The 23811-nt window shown below is 30.6% G+C and overlaps 1 protein-coding gene across 2 annotated transcripts in view; it reads left to right on the forward strand.

The window, feature by feature from the left end:
* LOC145252503 (centriolar satellite-associated tubulin polyglutamylase complex regulator 1-like) overlaps positions 1-23811 on the forward strand; it is a 90379-nt gene that overhangs the window by 60774 nt on the left and 5794 nt on the right. For both annotated transcript variants that reach the window (XM_080112008.1, XM_080112007.1), the window contains 4 exons: positions 1296-1381; positions 7546-7744; positions 13310-13419; positions 20435-20487. In XM_080112008.1, coding sequence (XP_079968134.1) covers positions 1296-1381; positions 7546-7744; positions 13310-13419; positions 20435-20487 — 448 coding nt within the window. The remainder of the gene's footprint in view (positions 1-1295; positions 1382-7545; positions 7745-13309; positions 13420-20434; positions 20488-23811) is intronic.

Genomic DNA, 23811 nt, shown 5'->3' on the forward strand with positions numbered 1-23811 from the left:
TTAGTCTCAAGTGATCAACAAAGAAACTGAGATATTTTTCTGTAAGAAACAGAAATTAAATTTACCGGCCTGTCAACCAAACGACGGACAGATTATCGGCACACGTGTTCTCCAGGAAAGTAATAAAGTAGTAAAATTAATAACTTAAGGAAAACGACCGTCGGGTTAGAAGACAATTCTACCGAAATTCCCTTCCTCATCAGGACATTTCTATTTTAAAAGACAAAAAAAAAAACAAAAAAAAACATTAGAATCAGAAGGTTCTAGAAGATTGAGAGAGTGCCTCTGAAATAAAGACTAACAGAAAAAGAACATTTTAAAGACTCTTTTGCATTTTTTTTTCTTTTCAGGATTTTACATATCAAGTACGACTGTTTTTTTTTTTTCTGTATCATTATTTTAAAAGGGAAAACATATTTTCCCCCAATTTTTAATTGCTTACTATCGTTTGGACGATAAATTTAACGTTGTCGTTCCATTCGATAAAATTAAATCTAGAATACTCTCTCAACTAGAGACCCCCTTTTTTATTTTATCTATTTTTTATTCTTTATAATTGGTACTTAAGGTTAATTGCTAATCCTTGCTTTATGAAATAAAAGCAATTCAGCATTTTATTTCTCTCAATAAAACTTGACTAAATTAATATACTTTTCGGGTTTGGTTTTTATTTGCTCCTTTTTTTATGTTTTCTATCCCTTTTTTTTTTTTTTTTTTTTTTTTTTTTTGTATTTTGTCTTTATTCACGAGACTTTGCTTAAAGTCTCCGGCATTTTTTTTTTTCTTTCCCCATTAAAAAAAAAATATTTGAACGTGTTTTGGTAATGACGATTACAAAATGCGTCACAAAATTTCGATCGTTTTAATAGTACTACTCCCGTCTTCGTAACTTTTCGCCATTCTCTATGCATTTTGCAGGAATTCAATGATGCAACTTTGCTTTTGGCGAACATCCATGATAGGGATTGTTTTCTTATACTCTAACATCGTCAATATCTGCAACAGAAAGATGAAACTTTCAGGTCATGAATGCATTAGTTCAGTTATCATAACAATGCAATTTGCAATCCCCTCTAATTTATTCGGGTGGAATAAAAAAAAAATAAGAGGCATTACTTTTGGAACGTCCCTGGTATACTTGATTTCAAATTAGCTTTTGTGATTCTTGAAAGAAAAAAATGTTGTTTCACTGAAAAGATGAAAATATGAATCCAAAATGGCGGTTTTCGATCGTTGAATTTTTATTCGTTTAATCGAACAGGAAATTCAAATAAAGTTGTATTTTTTTTTTCCAGGATTATTCTTCTCGACGACGCTTTGGATTCGCTCGTTTCTTTTGCTGATTTCTTGTATGCCTTTCAAGTTCAATTCTATTTCCAAGGTAAGCGAATTCTTCCGCGCAGTTAGATAATCGACGACAATCTGGAATATCTCAAGAGGGGAAAAAAAGAAAAGAAAAGAAAAGAAAGTTTTATTTTGAGAAATCTTAAATTTAATTGCATATGAAATTCAACTTGAAACGATCCGTGATTATCTTTCATCTTTCTATTTTTTAAGCTCAAATGCGCAATTTTCTCAAAATTTGAGCTGTGCAGTTCAAGTAAGAAACAAATTCAAGTTTCTAAATTTTTTTTTTTTTTTTTTTTTTGCATTCAAGCATATATCTCGAGAATTTAGTTCTTGTATTACTTCCCCTGTTTTCTAGACGATGATAGACGATTTGGTGTCCCCAACGAAACATCTTACAACACATATGATGTATTACAATATATATGTAATATTATATTATTTTTTAATTATTTTTTATTAACATTTAATGTGAAACATTCTTACTTTTAATTTTCAAAAAATGTGTAATATTTATTTCTTGTAACTGTTAACTTTCTTTTTTATGTGAAACATTTTTAAAATAAGTAAACATATTTTTTTACAGAAATGTATCATGTTTACGCGGAACAACAACAACAACAACAACAACTACTACTACTACTAATAATAATAATAATAATAATAATAATAATAATAATAATAATAATAATAAATTTGTCTAAGAGTGTGATAAATTTCTTCAGTTAAAATATCTGTTGGGAGATGTTTCGTCGGCGATCCCACATTATCTATCACCGTCTAGAAAACAGAAGTAATTCAAGAATTAACTGTCTCGAGATATATGCTGGAGGGAAATGCCGATTTTTTTTTTTTTTTTTTTTAGATGAGACTTGATAAGGCTAAAAACAAAAACATAAACCAATAGCTATTACGTTATGCATGCATATTCGTAATGCCGTCATTCGACCTTCATCTGGCAAATTCCATTTTTTTTTTAATTTTCATACTTTTGCACTGATTTTCCCTGGCTAAAACCAACATATTTTGCATGGGGTCGAATACCCTATATATTAAGTTTCATGTCTGTAGACCAAAAACTGATAGAGAAGTTTGGTAGGTATATATATATATATATATATATATATATATATATATATATATATATATATATATATATATGCGCATGCATATAAATGTATATAGAAAGATGTTTGTGTTTGCTAAAGCGTTTTTACGCAAATATTATGCAAGTATAAATCATGTAGAATATCTGCATGAATATAATTACAAGTAACAGTTAACTATGACCATCATCCTATAAGAAAAATGAAAAAACTGATAGGGAATTAATTAAAATGAATGTTTAAAAGAATATGCACATTAGCTAGATTTCTTTGCAGATGAATGCAATTCCACGACCCATATATAACAAAGTTGTATTTTCTTTTGAAATAAATAGAAAAAAGGTTTGTTTTTTTAATATGATTACCAATACACACACACACAAAAAAAATAATTCATAGAAGTATAGATAGTCTGTTTGTTATATGAACATACATGTTTCAGTGGAATCTCAATTTAGAGGGTTCTGGATATGACCTTAAACTATATCCAGTGCTGAGACTGGCTTTAGGGAGTGTGGAGCCACCCTTTAATTGCCATTGCTCCCAGGTCTAATCTGACCCGTAGTGATAGTACCTGTTAGGGTCCCAACTACGGGTTGAATAGAAACTGACTTGAAAACAACAAATATATTCTATTAAAAATTTTTTCTTAAAAATCTTTGGATTCGGCATTAAATAACCTGAAAAGGGTTGATATGCCGTAAAACAAAAACAACCAACAACAATCAATTTAGAGAGATCCACCTCATCAAACCGAAAGAAGAAGCGATACTGAAAGGAAAATCAAGGTTCATTCACTTTTTATATAACAAAGTTTTCTGGGTTTGATCAAAGCCTGTAAGAAAGCGGGGGGGGGGGGTATAGCTTGTGAATGCGAGTAGGAGGAAGGGGTGCGGCAAAAAGAGGGAATAGGGAATGAGAGGGTAGGGAGAGAAAAGAAATACATTTCGACCTGGTCAAGTTATCTCAGCGGGAAGGTTTGGGCTATATTCTAATTTTAGGCCTAAGTGCTTACTTTAATTTCAAGTGGGTCCCGTGTGACCCCCCCCCACACACACATACACACTTTAAAAAAAATATTCTCATTTGGGTAGCTTCTCATTTCTAGACTTTCCGTCTAGTTTTTTTTTTTTTTTTTTACACAGTGATCACCACTTATCAAGGCCCAGAAGCCACTCAGGGATAAGGGTTATTGCAAGTACATTACGTTAGTGTGGAGATTTGATGAGGTGTTTAATTAAGGGGACGGTTCATTAGGAATTTGTTAACATTGGACTTGAAGACATCCAAGTTGTAGTCCGGAGGGAAGCAGGCAGACGGAACAGAGTTCTTTATTACCATTGGTGTATTCCTTATCTGTTTATTTTACTGATAAACCATAATTTATTTATTTATTTATTTTATTTTTCGTTTTATTTATTTTTTTTACCTATTTGTTTATTTATTTCAAAATAACATATGTTTAGATGATCAAATTAACAACCTGTAACGGTTTTTTTAAAGATCCAGATATAGATGGTGTTATGAGAGTTGCATTTTTTTTATTATTAACGTGTACGTAATAATTATACAGATGTAAAACATCGAAGCGTATGAACGTATAAGTTTTCATGTCTATACATAAAGTTTATTATTTCAGCGTTGTCATTCTTTCATTTGAATTGTTTATCCAATACAAACATTTCTTTCTCCAAATTTACAACATGGCAAGGAAGAAGAAAAGGAAAAAAAAAAGAAACAAAACAACACACTGAAGATGGAGTATACCTCTGAAATATATTTGTGATAAATTTCAAACAAGTAAAATATTTATTTTATTTTCCTAATATTACGTTGTGATTTGGCTTTCAAGCGCACTTGATACGTATTTTATTTTATTCAAATTAAAACAACGTTTCTATATAAACTCACATCCTTGACGTTATTCTCGCATTGCCTACGCACAGTTCAAACATTTCAAAATACAACCGCTAGATACAACGCTCGGCTCTTTACAAACAGACTTTTTTCTACAACTTTACGAAATGGCAAGAAAAAAGAAAAGAAAAAAAGAAACAAAACAAAACACTGAAAATAGAGTATGTTGTGATTTGGCTTTCAGGCGCACTTGATGCGTATTTTATTTAATTCAATATATATTTTATATGATTCTTTATAGGGATAGGATTACCCGACTGTATATATGCAGACAAATACATAATAGTATGTATGCGTCTATATTATTTTATTATTATTTTATTAATATTTTATTAATATTTCATTATTATTTTATTATTATTTTATTATTATTGTATTATTATTTTATTAATATTTTATTGTTTTATTATTATTTAATTATTATTCTATTAATATTTTATTGTTATTTTATTGTTATTTTATTATAATATTATTAATTTTTTATCAATACTTTATTCTTATTTTATTAATATTTTATTATATTTTGTTGTTTTATTATTATTTATTATTATTTTCTTATTATTTTCTTATTATTTTCTTATTATTTTATTATTATTATATTAATATTATATTAATATTTTATATTTATTTTATTATTATTTTATTATTATTTTATTATTATTATATTAATATTATATTAATATTTTATTATTATTATTATTATTATTATTATATTAATATTATATTAATATTATATTAATATTTTATTATTATATTAATATTATATTAATATTTTATATTTATTTTATTATTATTTTATTATTATTATTTTATTAATATTATATTAATATTTTATTATTATTTTATTAATATTTTATTATTATTATTATTTTATTAATATTATATTAATATTTTATTATTATTATTATATTAATATTATATTAATATTTTATTATTATTTTATTAATATTTTATTATTATTATTTTATTAATATTATATTAATATTTTATTATTATTATTATATTAATATTATATTAATATTTTATTATTATTTTATTAATATTTTATTAATATTTATTATTATTTTATTAATATTTTATTATTATTATTATATTAATATTATATTAATATTTTATTATTATTATTATTATTATTATTATTATATTAATATTTTATTATCATTTTATAAATATTTTATTATTATTATTATTATTATTATTATATTAATATTATATTAATATTTTATTATTATTATATTATATTTTATTATTATTATCATTTTAATATTATATTAATATTTTATTATTATTTTATTAATATTTTATTATTATTATTATTATATTAATATTATATTAATATTTTATTATTATTTTATTAATATTTAATTATTATTATATTAATATTATATTCGTATTTTATTATTATTTTATTATTATTACATTAATATTATATTAATATTTTATTATTATTTTATTATTATTATATTAATATTTTACTATTATTATTATTATTATATTAATATTATATAAATTTTTTGTTATTATTTTATTAATATTTTATTATTATTATATTAATATTATAATTATATTTTATTATTATTTTATTAATATTTTATTATTATTTTTATATTAATATTATATTAATATTTTATTATTATTGTATTAATATTTTATTATTATATTAATATTATATTAATATGTTATCATTATTTCATTAATATTTTATTATTATTATATTAATATTATATTAATATTTTATTATTTTTTATTATTTTATTATTATGATATTAATATTATATTAACATGTTATCATTATTTTATTAATATTTTATTATTTTATTAATATTTTATTATTATTTTATTATTTCTTTATTATTTTATTATTTTATTAATATTTTATTAATATTTTATTAATATTTTATTATTATTTTATTAATATTTTATTATTATTGTTTATTATTTTATTAATATTTTATTATTTTATTAATATTTTCTTAATATTTTCTTGGTGTTTTATTTTTGTTTTTTATTAGTTTATTATTATTTGTTTAATAAGCATTCAAATGTGCACTCTCCTTTTTCCAGCAAATGGCGTATTCTGTCTTCATTCGCCTATCGTAGCCAGACGGGAGCTCTATCCATTATTTTACTTAATCGTTTATGTTAGCCTAGTCTTCCACATTTTCTGGTTAGTGTAGTTATTAATTAGCAGTGTAATGGAACCACTTCATATTTTTTCAACTTTATCAATTGGTTTATTATAAAGGTATGGCGACCGAAAGGTTATTGATTGTAATAAAACCACAATGAAGGGAATAGCGATTTTTTGTTTACATCTTATTTACTCCATAACCTCTAAAGTGTTTGCCGATTCTACTTTAACATTTAATAATTTTTTGCGGTTCTTATATCTAATAGTTTCAAGTTTCTCTGTTAAATATAAATAATCCATACATGGGCGAATGGTGGCCTTGTAGAGATACAGGATACTTTCAGGTGTAAGTAACTTTCTAGCACGGTAGAGAGACCCTGCCTTCCTCAGAACAGCCTTGGCAGTGCTCTCGATGTATCTATTCCAACTCGTGTTCCCTGTGAACATTAAGCCGAGGAGTTTGAGCGAAGTACTTTCAGGTAGTGTATCATTAGTCATAGCTATTGGTGGTTTAGAAGGTTTCTTGTAATTATTAAAGGAAACAAGCTTAGTCTTCGCAACATTGAACGTTACCATCCATTTTTGTTTCCATTTCACAACAGACTGGAGGTCTTCCTTTGGTGTTTCTGTCATTGCCTTGGATATGTGTTCACTTGCTTTCCCCTCGTGTCTGTTATACAGGATACTCTCAGGTGTGAGTAGCCTTTTAGTACAGTAGAGAGAGCACACCTTCTTTGCAGCAGCCTTGGCAATGTCCTCAATGTAATTGTTCTAATTCATGTTGTCTGTGAATGTCAAACTTCTCCTTTTTTATTGAAAGGCAATGTAATAGTGAAGTATTTGTTCGTTCATTATGAGCCCATCGTCCCAGTTATTACCTCCTCCTTTGAGGCTATTGTAGTATATGATGTTCGTTTTTTATGAAACGTCTATAAAGGCTAGCAAAAATGTATGCACGGAGCTGCTATTTCCAAATAGTGCTACAATATTTTTCCCCCGTTGTCTTATTTTGTTTTTTGACTTTTTTTTTTTTCTATTCTGCAGAATTCATCCAAAAGTGTGGCGAAATCTATTCAGCCCTTCATTCTCAACGCAGCCCTCGAGACCCAGTCGTTGTGCCTACATCGGATATTGCCAACCTCCCTGTTGCCTCTTCGAGCTCTTCGCCTCCAGCCGACGGAGTTGAGGCTGGCACTTTTCTAAGAGCAATCAAGCATTCAAGAAACGACAAGAAAAACATTCGGTATTTTCAGTTTTTTTTTTTTTATCAACCCTAACCAATTTAGAATAAAAGGGGCTACTATTTGAGATCGTGTCTTACATGGGACCGTGGGAAGTTGAGCAATGAGATGTTTGTTCACATTACATTTACACTTTATCGGGTTAGTACAGTCAGTGAAGCAGAAACTAGTGAGGGAATTCTAAAGTCTAGCATTTCGAGGGAAGTAGAGACCTCGACAGTGAAGGGGTGGGATTTTGCTGCTTGTCAGAATAGTCGAACGTATGTACATGCTTACAATCATTTTTTCCTTTTCTTGTTTAGATGTGTAATTGGATTTGTTCACCGTCTGCCTCTCAAACTTAATTACCCTTTAATTAAAAAATTCAATTAAATTTGTTTGAAATAGAATTACTTAATAAATTAGAAATAGCACAATCAGTAGGAATAAACATTATATACATATATATATATATATATATATATATATATATATATATATATGTTTATGCTTATATATATATATATATGTTTATATATATATATATATTTATATTATATATATGTTGTGTTTATATATATACATATATATAAACACATATATATAATATATATATGTTTATATATATATATGTTTATATATATAAACATATATATATATATAAACAAGCATATATATAAACAAACATATATATATAAACATATACATATATCCGTTTATATATATGTTTATATATATGTTTATATATATGTTAATATATGTTTATATATATATATATATATATATATATATATATATATATATATATATATATATATATATATATATGGGGAAATATGCTTATTCAATTATATTTCACCCTTTATTTATTTATTTATACCAATCCTTTAATTTATGAAGCTCGATGTAACTACAGAGCATATACAAATAATTTACAAAAAGTTCAAATTCCAAGGTCTTGTCCATCTTACTGTTTATTTTTTTCAGTATGTGAAAATGCTCGATTCTTGACAACATCTGTTCCGTAGCTCAGAACCATTTATATAATTATTATGTTAATTTTTAAATCTTTTCCGGCCTGACTCATCAGAAGAATAGGAACTCATCAACTAAAAAATAAAAAGGAAAAGAATATGGGCTTAATTTAATAAATTCGAAAAAGAATCGGAAGAGAAGTTGTAATTGTGTTTTATGATATTTATGCCATCTTTGATAAAAAAATAAAATAAAATCTATATAATACTAAAAGTCTATGGATCTTGTATGTTTGCAATCAGATTTTCAGTTTTCAACATCCGATTGCGCATGCGTAAATAGCAACGTCTTCAATCCGTTATTCCAATTCCGGAATTTTTATATCGCTTTTAATACAAACAATTTCATTTAATTTGATCAAATAGTTATTTATATATACAAATAATACATAGATTCATAGATAATTATAATATATATTATAAAATCTATTTATCTATGAATCTATTAATAATATGAAATATTACCCTATACAATTTATGGAAAGAAAACCCCTCTCACTTTCCCTCTAATAGATTTCAACACTCCTACTCCCTCTGTTATCGTTACGTACGCGAGAAATAGTTACGTGTATGTGTGAGAGAGAGAAAAAGAGAGCGATGTAAAACTGGATAGAGTTATCCCCCTTAACTAATGCAGACCTTTTTACTAGAGGGCGTTATTACAAAAACATTTCTTTTTCTTCTTCCCATGTTTTTTAAAGTCTTCTGCTTACATTTCCAAACGGAAAGCTGAATCGGTAAATGCACACATTTCTATTACATTAAATAGTGTTTTCCTTTACACAATGGGTACTGAATGTTTGCTTAAATTAAATGAAAAAAGTTACATTTTATTTTCATTTTCTATTTAAAAAGCCATTATTAACATGTGGAGAGTGTTTTTTTTTATTATTCTGTACTTTCAACTAACAATTTCATTTAAAAGATGATATATCAAAATTTGAATTTAACTATAATAAGGATTATGATACCTGTTCAGTGCATATTTACCTATAAGTATGACCAACCACTTATAATTCAGTAACTGTAATTTAAAGAAAAATAACAATTATAATAAACAGAACGACTCATAGAAATCTATCTATATTCTTTTTTCATTTTAATATACTTTCATAGAAATGCTTCTGTTATGTAAAAAAAAACTATTTTCTTTATGCCACAAGTGTCACGCTCATACATGAATTCCATAGCTAATATAACGTACTGACCCAACGGGTCACGGGTGGTCTAGTAAAATATAATAATAATAATAATAATAATAATAATAATAATAATGATGATGATGCAGCAGCAGCGTTTAATTCTTGGCCAGTGTACCGACCGTATGTAAGTAGTGACAATATTACTCTGAATACTTTTTGTCAACCAATTGTTTGCATTGCATTCACAACTTATTTAAATCAACCGTTTGCGCTTTTACAAGAAGGTCAATAAAAAAAAAAAGTTTAACAAGTAAAAAAAAAAAAAAAAAAAAAAATGAAAGAAAATGGTTTCTCTTCTTCGTTTGATAATTGCATTATTTTGAGGATGTTGACCTTCCCGCAACGATAACTAAATATCGACGAATATAAGGTTGGCATTTGACGGAATTCACAAACAATAATTATATTGTTATTGTCTTTTCCTGAGAAGCACCTACGTATCTGTAAACGAGGCTCCGTCGGTCAATAGTTGATCTGTCACGCTGAAGCATTTTGATTGGTCAGTAACAGTTTAGCTTGAAACATAGCGTAACTGACCAAGAAAAATTAATAATAATAACTGTAACCATATTTGAATGGGAGAAACAAAATATTCGCAGTAGCCATCTTTCGATATGGGGCGGGTATTATTCAATGGAAAAAAAAAAAAAACGAGATGAAAGATATGGACGGGAAACCAGAGATGAATGTTTGAAATAGAATTTCAGGGGGTCTCTTATATATGTTTGAAATAATATTTCCATTATTCGTATTATTTGGATTCATCGGACTACTGTTCTCATCTTGAGCGTTATTTTCACAACGTTTCAGTCGATGTAACCTCCGATCTTCTTCAGGTGTATTTTGTCGAACTTGGTAATGCTTCTGTTGAACTCGAGAATTTCGACGGAATTTTGAACGGAATCCTTTATTTACTTCATAGGAGTAGCATGCTCTTGTTCCGTCAGCCATGACTGTATAGAGATCCTAAGTAATCACAATTATATTTTTCGGTCGCCCACACTGAGAATTGAACCTTGAACCTTCGGGAGAATATCGCTTTTATAATTGATTTTTCCAAGTGCCACAGGTCTTTGCACAAAATTCTAGTACGAATTTGAGGAGCCTTAAACTTAAAATGTCATCCAAATTTCCAAGTTCGACAGTAACATTCCCAAATGCGACAAGACAACCTGAAGAAGGCTGGAGGTTACATCGACCGAAATGTTGTGAAAATCACACTCAAGATGAGACTAATAGTCTGATGAATCCAAATGATATGAATAGCCAATCCTCATCTCAAAAATTCAGAAGCATAAAATTTCCATTGGTTTGTCATGCTTAAGTTTGAAATTGCATTTTCCTTGCTGAACATGTTGAAAGAACATTCGAAAATAAATCATACACACTATCCACTTTGACTATACTATTCCTACAGTTACTTACCTAGAAAACGGGGTTATTAAACCTGACATAATGAAAAAAAAAAAAGAAGCAACCTTAGTAGAAGTTAGTGTGCCCAATTATGCTGGGTTAAGCAGATCTGAAAGAGAAAAAAAGATGACAAAATACTAATGCCTTATGTATGAGTACGACTTGAAAAGAAATTGGAATCTTGGGAAGATCTCCATCATTCCAGTGATTATAAAAGCAACCGCGTTCATGAAAAAGAATTTCCAAAACTACCTAGCAAATATACCCGGTGGACCAAGTGCAAGAGGTATACAAGCAATTGCACTCAATGGGAATCTTTAAAAGATCTCTCGGTTTGATCTCTAAAATAGTGGATGCGTCTTTAAAGATCCCTTGCTTGTAATGTATGAGATAGCGGGTGAATATCTAACGTTCATTAGGATGACACAATTCCCAGCTAAATAAAATTTACAAGAAAATTAAACGATCACGCGTATTAGGTTACTTGGGCCGTTTGCTCTGTGACGCCTCGTAAGAAATAGACGTCATCAGTCATTTTAGTGACCCCACCCAAATATCGTTCCACGATTTATGGTTTGTTTCATTTCAATATTATTTTTTATTTTTTATAAATATGTTTATTTATTTTGTGGGGACTCACCCATACACAAAGCATGAACTCTTCCTAACTTTAAAAATAAATATAGATAGACATAGAGGTACCGACACTCGGTGGTATTAAGTACTACGACTGTTGAGTGTTGTTCTCTGTTTATTTTGTTTTCTCAATACAAATACCTTGCTTTAACCCATATTCGTATCTTCCTTAACGACCCTTCGAGCAACAACACTTTATTTTTATGAATTTTCTTTCACCCATTTTATTTTTGCACAATTAATAATAGATAGGAATATTCACAAATTATTCCTAGTTTTTAAAATAAGTTTATGTTTTCTTTGTTTTTTCATTTTTTTCACAAATATTTTTAATACGTTTATTTATGTTTATTCATTTATTTTTTGCAAATATTTTTAATACGTTTATTTATGTTTATTCATTTATTTTTTGCAAATATTTTTAATACGTTTATTTATGTTTATTCATTTATTTTTCGCAAAAATTTTTAATACGTTTATTTATGTTTATTCATTTATTTTTCGCAAATATTTTTAATACGTTTATTTATGTTTATTCATTTATTTTTTGCAAATATTTTTAATACGTTTATTTATGTTTATTCATTTATTTTTCGCAAATATTTTTAATACGTTTATTTATGTTTATTCATTTATTTTTCGCAAAAATTTTTAATACGTTTATTTATGTTTATTCATTTATTTTTTGCAAAAATTTTTAATACGTTTATTTATGTTTATTCATTTATTTTTCGCAAATATTTTTAATACGTTTATTTATGTTTATTCATTTATTTTTCGCAAAAATTTTTAATACGTTTATTTATGTTTATTCATTTATTTTTCGCAAAAATTTTTAATACGTTTATTTATGTTTATTCATTTATTTTTCGCAAATATTTTTAATACGTTTATTTATGTTTATTCATTTATTTTTCGCAAATATTTTTAATACGTTTATTTATGTTTATTCATTTATTTTTTGCAAATATTTTTTAAATAAATGTTTATTAATATTTATATTTTGCAATCGTTTTCTATTATTTTATTTTTGTTTTCTATTGTTTTTTATTATTATTATTTTTTACGTTTTTGTGTTTTATTGTTGTTTGGTTTCTACTATTTTGTTTTATATTTTTTATTTAATATTTTTGTTTTGTTTTGTCTTTTTTTTATCGATATTTATTGCTGTTTGGTTTATATTGTTTTTTTTTCTGTTTTTATTTTCTATTATTTTTATTTACTATTGTTTTGTTTTTTTTTTGTTTTTTTCTACTGCTTTTGTTCTTAATTGTTTTTTGTAAGTATTTTTTTTTCTGTCCAGAATTCCCCCCATGGAAGTTTTACAAGAAATTTTAACATCGACAGTGACTATTTCGTTTTACGAATTTCTTATGTTTTTGGCAAGAAATGAAAAACTAAATGAAGCTTTAGGTGAGTTTTATCCTTCTTTTTAACTTCATCTGTCAAAAACATAGCTGTTAAACCTTTGGAATAGAGACCGCGCGCTGCGGTTTCTTGGAGGGGGGGGGGGCGATTAAACCCCTACCCTTATCTCCAAACGTGGACTATTGTCGAATACAATGCGAAAAGAGCATTAGTTATGTAGTAAATAAGAAAGAACGAGATTATCATATATACACGTAAAGCACAAGAGAGTCGTACTCGTAAGTTGACCGGAGATTGGACTCAGAAATGGATGATGTATTTTTACGCTAGTGTAAGCTAACAGACGCATCATAGCAGGATGTAGCATCCGAAAGGAACGTTAGCAAACTCCCAGAGGAGATGGGAATAAAGTTCTGTGAAATATAATTTTTTAGCGTTTAGTTGGAGAGAAATATCTTCTGTCACTGGAGTTCAAGGAAAAAAAACTAACCACCGGAAAACATCGACTATGGAACAAGGTACGTGATTTATCTCTGTAAGACGTTAAATGTCTATAAAATACGCACCCACATGAAATATCGAGATTATGCGTAATGTACAACACTCACACATGGAGACAAACAGATGTATTTTATACATACATTAAAAGAGACTCGGCGATACGGACTGGAAACACAGACATGATATATACATACACGTGTGTGTGTGTGTGTGTGTGTGTGTGTGTGTGTGTGTGTGTATATATATATATATATATTATATAGGCAGCCATGCTATATACTCGTGTATACACACACCACGATTATACAATAGATTATTATTTGATTTGTTGCCTGTAAGAGCAGCGGCACGTGTAATTGTGAGGCAAGGTTTGCGCAATCTTCAACCACATTTCTCCCTAAATCAGCAGTAATCAGCACTGCTTGAGTCCAGTTATAAGGAGAAGTCCAGGACGACTGGAAACAATGCCAAGATAAGCAAGGGGCACATGCAGCACCTGGTATTCCCACATGGTTACCCATTTAGTACTGACAAGGCTCAATATTGCTTAACTTCGATGATCTAATGGGAACCCGTGTGTTGACGTGATTATGCCGTTATTTAGTACATGTAGGTATATGCACTAGTACACAAAAAGAGAGAGGTCTTCAGTTTTCCTGTCATTCTTGGAGAAATAAATCAAAACTTATGAGTGACACCTTCCTAAGGAATCTATTACATGGCAAAAGATCCGTTGGAAAACCTCAAAGCGTGTGTGTATATCTAGAGAAAGGAATGGGCAATGAGGAAAGGGGTGGATGGAGGGGGGAGAGAGGGGTTTTAATAGAAATATGTTACAGTTTTGTTCCGAGCAACGCCGGGTAACCCTGCTAGATGACAAAAGAAAAAAAAATTTCCGACATTGGTTTCTTTCGACTAATGTTTCAGCTATTGTTTGGTTACGGCTGAGAGAAAAGTTGTCTCAACAAAATCTACGCCGCTGTTTTATGATGGAATCCTGCTGAGAGTGCTGAACCGATTTCAATTTGTATCCCGTTTTAGCCTCTCTCGGTTGGTGTTGTGATCTATATAAAAAGCGCGCAATGTTTGTATATCTGTTTACACTCATAATTTTCTCAGCTAAACACCTACATCAACGAACTTATACGAAACTTTGGATGTCATCCGACAGGCCTGCTGAGAATGATGCTTAAAAAACGACGATTAGAAAGAATGAATCAGAAGAATTCTCAATCTGAGTGCTTGATCTCCCTACCCCTCCTCGCACTCAAAGCCATCAGAATCTAGATCATTGTTGAGATTACGTGCTTTCTGTTTGCTGAGCTGTATGGCCCTATTTCCTGCGCAGTTCTAAGTGATCCACTTTCCCAGGCATTGCCTTCTCACCCTTTAAGAATGGGGTTAGTTTATTGCTAATCGCTTGAAGTGCTCCTACAGGAGGAATGCTGACAGGGCTATCCAGGCATCTTTTTTTTTCTTTTCTTTTTTTTTTCAGGCTGGAGTGCTCTTTCTCTAAGGCACTGGCTTTTCGAACCTCAAGTTCCCGACCTTGTGGCATATCTTCCCTACGTGGGATGGAGATGAAGATAAAGTTACTTATACCAAATTTAGAAAAAAAAAGTAAGCTTCATACGGCAAGTAAGCTGTCTAGTGTTTGACGTGCACCTTACTGAACTCGAGAATTTTGAAGTCGAACTTGGGAATGCAGACAGAATTTCAAACTGACCTTTTTATTTAATCCTCAAGACAGATTGTTCTCATTCGGTCAGCTATGTACACATGGCACAATGGTTAAAGGCATTGGTTGCCAAACAGTTCTAACTGGCAATCTTCTCGGGGTTAAAGGTGCAATGCTTATTACAGGCGATAATAACTAAGAAGAGCATAACTAGAAAGAGGTTGGTAACGTCTTTGCAAAAATTATTTTGTAAGGTTAACTTTTAAATTTTAGAAAACCAAATAAAGTTATTTAATTTTTTTTTACTAAACGATTAAAAAAAAATTTTCTGGGACTTGTTTTACAACAAAAACCTCCCAAAAAAAAGTTAATCTCCACTCACACACACCCGCGCGCACGCGCGCGCACGCACACACACACACACACATACACACACATATAGTCTTGAAAGTTTTTTTTAACCTTTATAAAACTATTGAAAAAAACTTATTTAATTTTTATATTTTGTTCTCATTCGTTAGAAAACTATTTAGTCAGTAAGTCATTTAATAACCTGCAATAACTGCATTAACTTGCTCTCTCGAATTCACTATAGTACCAATGAAATTTAAGGGATCATCAGTTGTTTACCATGAAACCCTGTTTCAGGGATATATATATATATAGCTTTCTCTGGAATTGAGTGGGAAAAACACCTCCTGAAGGTTCCAGTACTTTCCATGACCTTTCAGTAGAATTTTGGATTATGTTCTACTTCCTCGGTCTGTTTGAAAATCCTTGAAACTATCTATATATTAATAGGATAGTGTGTGTGTTATTTATTTTGTGTGTCATGCTTATATCTGAGTGACTGTCATTTAATTGCTATGGACTTCCATTTCTTGTAATATAAATAATTTTACCAAGAATTTTTCATAAGTTTTGGTTTCGGTTTCGATTAAAGCTAATCGCACTCCAGTAATCTATTTTTTTTATAAATAATTTTATCAACAATTCTTTATAAGGTTTGGTTTCGGTTTCAATTGCAGCTGAAGAAACTCAAGTTATATATAGGTTATATATATATATATACACATACTTTTTCATAAGTTTTGCTTTCAGTTTCGATTCAAGCTGATGCACCCAAGTCATATGGATACATATTTTTTTTATTTTTGTAATCGCAACTTTATAATAGATAAAAATCGATAGAACATTAATTCTATAATAATATATACGAAATCTGCAAGAATTAAAATATATTTAAGCATACTTTACGACTGAGCTACGACGGCGTCCCTTCTAGCTTAGATAAATACTTTTGCAGTTTTAACAAAAGAGCTACAATAATATCAGAGCGTCTCCATTTTTTTTTTTTTTTATTACATTTTCACCCCAAACAAGGCACATTGCCACTAGCATGTAGGGGGCTACTATCAGGGACATAAGCTACAGGGGTACTATGTGGGGAGTTGGGCAGCAAGATATCGGTTCACGTTACACTTGAACTTCTGCATGTCAGTACAGTTAGGGAAGCAGGAATCCGGAAGGGAATTCCAAAGTCTAACTGTTCTGGGAGTAGAAACTACTGGAGTAGAAGGCTCTCTTACATCTAGGGATCTCAACTGTGAATTTTGCTGCTTGTCGGGTTTGTCGAGGGTATTTACGTCGAGAGGGTACAAGTGCTTACAGTTTGTCGGAGCATTTACCGTTAAAGTACTTGTAGAACAGGCAGAGGGATGCTACATTTCGTCGATGGGACAGAGGCTGAAGCTTAGATGACAGTTCAGGACCTATTAGGTTGGCGACTCTCTTTTGAACCTTGTCTAGGAGTGAAAGACTAGTAGCAGATGCACCAGCCCAAATATGACAGCAATACTCCATACATGGGCGAATGGTGGCCTTATAGAGGTACAAGATACTTTTGGGCGTTAGTAGCTTTCTAGCACGGTAGAGAGAACCTACCTTTATGCTGAACATCTACAGAATGCCAACATCAATATATTATATATGAATGAGCCCCCTGTGGAATTTACACCGGTCCCACTAGTTATTATTGTTAATATTATTAATTATTATTATTATTATTATTATATAAACTGATAACGCTTTTCCCCTATAACATAAAATCATTATAGCATTGCAAATGTAGACGCCACATGCACATTCAATATGCTCACACTAGCTGACTATATCTAGTGTATGTTTTGCCTTAATTATCACCCGCTTTCATCCACTACCGTATCTTTCTATATTAGTTCTGGCAAATTTAATTCCTTACTCAAAACACACAAACACTTTGTAGCTTGTTACTTACTCACTATCTAATTTTTCCTCCCACATTCCCATCATACACCGGGGGTGGAAGGGAGCAAATATTTAATTTCTACAAGTTCCGGTATTATTTTCCTCCGTTTCTCCTTGTCATTTAATAAAATATTTTATAATGTTATTTGGTTTTCTAATATTTTTAAATTAACTTTATGGAATATTATTTTCGACGATACGACTAAGCTTCTATTTAAAATAGCAGCGAGTGCCTGTGTGACTGCAAAAAAAAGAAAAATTAGTCGGGGTAAGCAGGCTCGGACCCGAAACACAAAAGATGGAAAGAAGGGAGAAAAGTTCTAGCAAATATTTTTGCCCATCGGACCATGATTGCTTATAACATTATGACATTGAAAATAAGTTTTTTAAACATAGTTTTAGTGAATTATGTGTGTGCGACTTGCGAAAACAATGATGCGGAAATGGACCCCTCTTCCAAAAAGTGGTCCAATTAACCACCACAGAATTAATCTTTTTTTTTGATTCTCACATATTATGCATTTGAGGCATTGCTCTTTCAGATGGTACTGCTTTCGATCTGCTCCTATGCAGGTAATTAAAGTTTTTAGTAGGCATACAAACACACCGCATGGATATCCGGTGTTGCCAGGTGGACATAAAGTTTGGTTTGGACACAGCTACTATACTGAGGATATTGAGCACTTTCATCAATACTCCCACAAAAAAAGAACAACCACCCCACCAGATATTTAAGCCGAAGGGATACAGAGAGAAGACCAACCCCCAAATAAATAAATGAATCAAAACAACTTCTCTTTCAATTAAAACAGCAGTGAGTGCCTGTGCTACCCCCCTACCCCTACCCTCCAAAAAAATGAGCCACAGCAGCTGGGTTCGAACCTGAAACATGAAAGAGGAAAAGAAGGGGAAAAAGCTAACGCACTAGCTGTCACAGCCATAATGACTTATGATATCATGACGCTGCAAAATAAAATCCTTAAACATGCTTTCAGTTTGCTACGCATGCGTGACTTGCTAAAATCATGATGCAAAAAGTGACCCTCCTTGCAAGAAATGGTCCAGTTGACCACCACAGAATTAATGGTTTTTTTCTAATTTTCACATATGCATCCAAGGGATTACTCTTTCAGATGGTACTGGTTTCGATCTGGTCCAATGCAGTTGACAAAAGTTTTTTAGCGGACATACAAGCATGCAAACACACAAACAAACAAAGCAACGTTTGAGATTTATATAATAGAAGATGTCAGTGTGGTTCTTGATAATATCCAAAGATGATGTCATCATGCAAAATGGCCCTACCAAGGCCATGGACCACACCTTATAAGGTGATAAGGAGGCTGGGCAAAGATAAGTATAAATGCTTGGGTGTTTTGACAGCAGATGCCATGTGCTACCAGACCTGACATCCTGCCGACACTAACGTTGTGTACTGCAGATTTTTTCTGTTTTTATTATTGTCAATACCATCATCGTTTCTCACACTGGCAGACATTTAGAAGAGCACACGGGTTCATAACTAGAAAAATAAAACACAACAAAAAAGCAAAAGAAAACACAGATGCTTTACATATATAAACGTTGGACTCTGGGTATCTGCATCACTATCGACCCTCTTCATGCTGAGCTACGTTTGTCTGTTGCTGTCAGTTCATCTCAATCTCCCGAAGCTTTCCCGACCTTGCCCAAGTCACGATCTGCTTTCTTTAGCATCCAGCTGTGGAACCTCTGAATGACAATCTGTCTTCATCAACTAATGACTGTCGTAAAAATTCATTGATTGTCCATTAATTATTCTTATTGCAAAACACTAAACCCCACAAACGGCTCCCACCGTCATAAAACTAAATGTGGCCAGCTGTTCAAATGTGCTTTTCAGTCTATATAATTGCTAAATCTACTTTTGTTACTAATCTACGCTATATCCACACTGACAGCGAGTAAAACACAACACAGCTGATCTATAAATAATATTTTGTTTTATTTCACGCCAACAACAATTTTGGATTTAGTTTTGATGGGTGTTGACATCAATGATTCAAAACAAATAGAATTCGTATTGTTTGGATTCTTCGGACTATTGTTCTCATCTTGAGTTTATTTGCACAATGTTTCGGTCAATGCAACTTCCAATAATCTTCAGGAATATATTGTTGAACTGAAGAATCTGTCTGTCAAACTCAGAAATCTGCATGAAATTTTAAACGGAATCTTTTATTTCACCCATGGATGTAGTATGCTCTCGTTCCATCAGCCATGAGTAGATAAAAGTCCTAAGTAATTCCCAATTGTATTTTGTGGTCGCCCGCATTGAGGATTGAACGCTCCAGATGAGTGTAACTTTACAATTGAATTTTATTATTTAATCCACTGTGCCACACAGGACCGAAACAAACAAAATTTGGTTTAAAAAAAAGAGTCAAGTTTTTCTAAATTTTGACACCAAATTTTTTAGAAATAAAAAATTTTGGAAGAAGGAAAATATTTTAGTTGACATTTCAAAAATGTTGAAACCTTTTTGAGTTTTAATCTTTAAAAAAGAAAAAAAAATAATGAAATTTTCAAAACCGATTTACAATTCTGTGTTTTCAGATGGTTTGCCAAATAAATCCAAATTGTTTGATTCAAAAAAAGGGGAAAAATGTGTAAGTATTTTTTTTTTTTTTGACAATTTAAAAGTGTCTGTTGTAATAGTTTGAGATTCGTATCAACTCGAATGATTCTGATTACAATTTATTGAACAAAGTGAAAATGACCGAAGCAGTTTACGATTTGAAATTAAAAGGTAAAAAATGTGAAAAGGCAGACGACACAAAAGCATACAAATGCAAAGCTAAAATGAATTTAACCAATCATACGAATAGTCATTGATATAAAATATCAAGTCAAATAATTTTTCTGCTGGAGTAAAAATAACATATGTCCTGAAATATCGTGGGCACACTAATATATATATATATATATATATATATATATATATATATATAGTCATCCACATACAGTATTGTTTCGCTGTTTCACAGCTCATCAGTGCGGCTAGATAAGCAACTACCTCAAGCTAGGATCGAAAACCGGATTGCCCAAATGACAGTTGCGCTATATGGCTATATGGCTGCTGCAATGTGGGCAGTGAATTAACAATGTTTTGACATTGTCCAAAGTACCCAAGCTAAATTTGTTTGCACAAAGAGCATCGCTTCATACGCTAATGGTAATTTGTATATCACTTCTCAAATGCTCAACCTAAGATAGGGAACATTATATATATATATATATATATATATATATATATATATATATATATATATATATATATATTCATTCAACCATGGAATATCCTTTTCATACAAACATTTTAGATTTAATTTTCAATTTATGTGTCAAAAAGCAAATTTATAACTACCCATATTTATTTTGCTAATAACATTTCCTCCGATGAGATGAGCCATTCATGGAAAATCCATGGATTAAGGAAATAAACTTTAATTTTTGTATTTCTCGTCAAACAATAAATTTTGTTGTAAATTTACATGATTTAATCCAAAATTTCCACATATATATATATATATATATATTCAGGATGGAACGATAAAATTGTTGCTCTAGAAATCACAATATTATTCCATTTCCGTTTGATGAAAACCGGTTTTCATTTTTGTTGCAGAACATCTACTAGTTAGCCAGTTATGTACAAATCCCAAGAGCTTTAGGGACTTTCTATCATGTCTGAAAGTGACACAATGTTCAACGAGCGAGATTGGAGATGCGCCACTGTATAACATGCTCTCTATCGATCTAAGTTATAACAGGACCATTGCCAGCACCCTCAAAATGCAAATCCGATATGGTTCAATGCTTGAGAGCATAGATCAATAAAGTTTCCAGCCACGGTTATGGTCTTTGGTCTGCTTTCAAGTGAGGGCCACATTATGCCACCTCACATCTTCAAAGTCGGCTTGAAAGTTAATACCAAAGTTTGAAAATATAGCTGTAGCATTGTTTTCTTTATGGCAACAAATTTATGATTCCACCCTGTATATATATATATATATATATATATATATATATATATGAAATCTTAAACTTTGAATACCTTCCAAACCTATTAAACTGTAGATGTGAAATACCAAACAACTGTATACACAGAATAAACTTGTATTTCTATAATAGTCTACATATTCATTTGATTTTAATTATGAAGGTCGCCATTGATAATTTTGAAATAAAAAAAAATATAAAGTCAAATAATATTTCAGCTAGAATTTAAAAGGCAGATGACACAAAATCATACAAATGCAAAACTAGAATCAATTTAATGAGGGTAACAGAGAGCTACGATTAGAAACATTCTTAGCTGATTCACACACACCAAAAGAATTGAAAAACTTTCTTAAAACAATAAAACGTAAAAATAAAACTGATACACTTAATTATCATTTGAATAAAGTAAACTTATTCTTAACAAAAGGGGAGTTAATTGAACCTAACTTCGATAAAAAGAAATATGAAAATTTTGTATCATTTAGGTTTTTCAGACTACTGTTCACATCTTGAGTTTCATTTGCATACTATGTAATCTCTATGTAACATCTGTTTTTGTTAAGGTGTATTTTGTGGAACTCGGGAATTTTTTTTGTTGAACTCAGGAATCTGCACAGAATTTTTAACTGAATCTTTTATTTAATGCATTGGCATAGCACACTCTTGTTCCATCAGCCATGAAACATTCAGGAATGATACGGCTCTGCAGTTATAGAATTGCAAAACTTTCCATAAACTGGACTAAAAAAATGGAAAAGTAATCAATGCCATTGTGTTTCTGTGGAATGAACTGAACTCGAACTTGGCACACCCAGGTTGTCAGTGCCGGTTATGGTTACCACTTATTTATTCCTATTTACTTGCCTCCCCACGAGGGCAGAGTTAGACACAAGGTCGACTTGCAATGTAGGGAAAATCCAGCTTCCCAAAAAGGGGCACTATGGATAGGAACAAAAATAAAAATCGTCTCAGTCATGAAGGATTTCTCCTTCACTGACTGAGGACAGAAAAAGTGAAGTGTATTGCGAGCCTGTCTTTGTTTTATCGTTATTTCCATGGCAGGTGCTCGTCTGAGCTCCAATCCTTCGCCCCCCCCTCGCCAATCTTTCAAGAGAAACACTCGTCTAGCTGAAACTACTGTCAATAATTTTCCCCACTCTTCATCTGTGCTTAAATCCAAATGTAGATTCTATGAGCAAAGCTTCTTTCTTAGAACTGCGTGCCAGTGGAACTCTCTGCCGCTTGCCTGTTTTCCACCTGACTACAACCTGGACGTCTTCAAGTCCAACATAAACAAACTCCTGACAAACCGTCCCCTTAAGTAAGACACTCTATCAAAACCCCTAATACTAATGATTACTACAATACTATCCCATTGATTACTGTACACGTAATAACCCTTATCCCTGAGTGGCCTTCGGACCTTGATAAGTGGTGACCCCCCATGTAAAAAAAAAAAAAAAAAAAAAATCTTGGCCTGAAATCAGTGCGTGTTGCTAACCACCTTTACCTCTTTGTTGTTTTTGTGTGGAACGTTGCATGGCTTCTTTACTGATTGCGATATCTTTTATGAGTAACGATTCCTCACATTTTTTTTTCATCTTTTATTATACAAAGGGCAATTTCTATTATTATGTCCAGCTAAAACTTGAAAAATATACAACAGACATCCACAAAATTATATTTTTAAATTAGTTTAACTCCAGATATAAATATATATTATTCCTTAATTGGAATTCATTTTTGAGATGAGCATTATATATATTGATTTATTTTTATTTCGGACTATTATTCTCATCTTTATTAGTTGTTTTCATCTTTATTGGTTGTTGTTTTCACGACGTTTCGGCCAACTATTCCTCTGGGCTTCGTCAGGTGGTAACCGTGACAGATAGGAAACTTCGAATCTCCTAACTGCATTCTCAGCA

This window comes from Euprymna scolopes, chromosome 29, assembly GCF_053919585.1.
Source record: "Euprymna scolopes isolate OS-2025 chromosome 29, ASM5391958v1, whole genome shotgun sequence".
In the NCBI taxonomy this organism is placed as follows: domain Eukaryota; kingdom Metazoa; phylum Mollusca; class Cephalopoda; order Sepiida; family Sepiolidae; genus Euprymna; species Euprymna scolopes.